Below are 1,916 nucleotides of genomic sequence, written 5' to 3' on the forward strand. Positions count from 1 at the left end.
CTCCCAATGCTGCCCTCCTGGGTACCGGGTACTGCCGCCGGGATTGTCTCCTTGCACCTCATCCAGAAACTCCTCTTCCCCTACTTTTGGGCTGACCTGGGGTACCTGCTGAAAGTACTGATGTATGGACTGAGAGTGGAAATGTACCAGCTGCAAGGGAAGATTGTCACTGTCTTGGACAAGTTTGTGAAGCTGGCTGAGAAGCAGCCCCACAAGCCATTCCTCATCTACGAAGGGAAGGTGTACACCTACCGGGATGTGGACAGGAGGAGTAACAGAATAGCACAGGTCTTCCTGCACCACGGGACTCTGAAGAAGGGTGACACGGTGGCAATGCTGATGGGCAACGAACCCGACTTCATCCACGTGTGGTTCGGGCTGGCCAAGCTGGGCTGCGTGGTGGCTTTCCTCAACTTCAATGTCCGCTCCAGATCTCTTCTACATTGTGTCGTCAGCTGTGAGCCCAAGATACTCATTGTGGGAGCAGGTAGAGTATACACCTGATCCGTACATCCAAAACTTTTAATGTCACATCTCTCCCATGTATGTCTCTCCAGTTGCTTTACTGAAAACTTGATTTTCAGATGTTCACAGAATGAAAGAAACCTAGGGCTGGGAAGGGCTTCAAGAGATCATAAATCTTAAGCCTCTCAGGCAGAATCAAGTACATCCCTGCTTTGGGGACATCCATTTAACCTTTTAAAAATGTGCATTGCAGATGTTTGCAACATCTAAGTACCTCCTGTTCCAAGTGTTCAGTCACTTCAGTAGTTGCTTAATGTGTCTCAGAAAAGATGAAAATGATCTATTAAGAATAATTTCCCATTCCTTTTTAAATAGTCAATTTCAATCTTCTTCAAGTTCTGTACTTTATTCTCCTTTACTATCTCGTGATCTTGCTAGTGATCAAAACCACTGCAAACCAGAAAGTCTAAGCTCAGACTATACTCTCTGCTGTACAACTGTTTGGAGAGGTACCATAGTCTTCCAGGCACTAAAATTCAGAGGTAGCACAGAGGAGGTTGATTTGTAATAACCAACTTACTGTTGGTGTTGGATTGTAGAAGAAATTGCTATGGTTCAACAGGAGATAATAGTGTGTGTTGTGTAAGTTTCCAGAGTATTACATTTTTATTAAGTGCTTCAAAAGAATTTAAAATCTTCTTGTAGGTGTGCTGTGCATTGTATATTCAAATTTGGCTTCAATTATAGAGATGTGTAAACTGAAGACAGATCCAAAACCTAAACTTGACTCAACATTTATGATCAAGTGCAAGTGAACCTACAATGCGAAAAGATCACACAGAATCTTGACATTTGGTTGGAGTAGGATATTTCGAAATACTAAATACTAATGTTGTCCTGCCTCTCTAAAATTGTTATTTCAAGTCTACCTTATTTCTATTTCACAACTTCTTGCCTTATTCCTGTTACACCGGTTGTGGGGTTTTGCATCCATGAAACTATAAATGGTGGAATTTCCTTCCAGCTGTTCTCTGCTGCTGCACATTTGTGCTTTCAAAAATGTATTTTAGATTTTTCCTTTGCTTATTTTTTAATTACAAATTTTGTCATTCTGATTGTATATGGTATGCTGGTTTAAGAATGCTTGGCAATTAAAACAAGCAAATGAAACAAAAGCCAATTTAAATATAATCCCAAAGCACATGATAACAATACTTCTGAACTGACAGGTTTTAATTTTGTCTTCTTTCTTACGTTATAAAAAAAACCCCCTCATTTAACACCCTCTCATGAATATGTGCTTTTGAATGTATGATTTGAAGAATGGAATTAATGTTCAGGAAATTCTTGCTTATTGACTTTGGTGAAAGAGAACTTTTGATCAAAACTTTTATCTAAGAGTAGTCTTTATTAAAATGAGACCTTAACTAATGAATGAAAAAAGCATTTGC

At 39.6% G+C, this 1,916-nt stretch overlaps 1 protein-coding gene across 1 annotated transcript in view; it reads left to right on the forward strand.

The window, feature by feature from the left end:
• Nucleotides 1–6: 6 nt before the first annotated feature.
• The window catches only part of LOC104157496 (long-chain fatty acid transport protein 6-like), a gene marked incomplete at its 3' end in the record, with an annotated part of 13,147 nt that continues 11,237 nt past the window's right edge, over nucleotides 7–1,916 (forward strand). The window contains exon 1 of the mRNA XM_009694848.1: nucleotides 7–487. Coding sequence (XP_009693150.1) covers nucleotides 7–487 — 481 coding nt within the window. The remainder of the gene's footprint in view (nucleotides 488–1,916) is intronic.

The sequence above is a fragment of the Cariama cristata genome, unplaced genomic scaffold (assembly GCF_000690535.1).
Source record: "Cariama cristata isolate BGI_N322 unplaced genomic scaffold, ASM69053v1 scaffold31312, whole genome shotgun sequence".
NCBI lineage: Eukaryota > Metazoa > Chordata > Aves > Cariamiformes > Cariamidae > Cariama > Cariama cristata.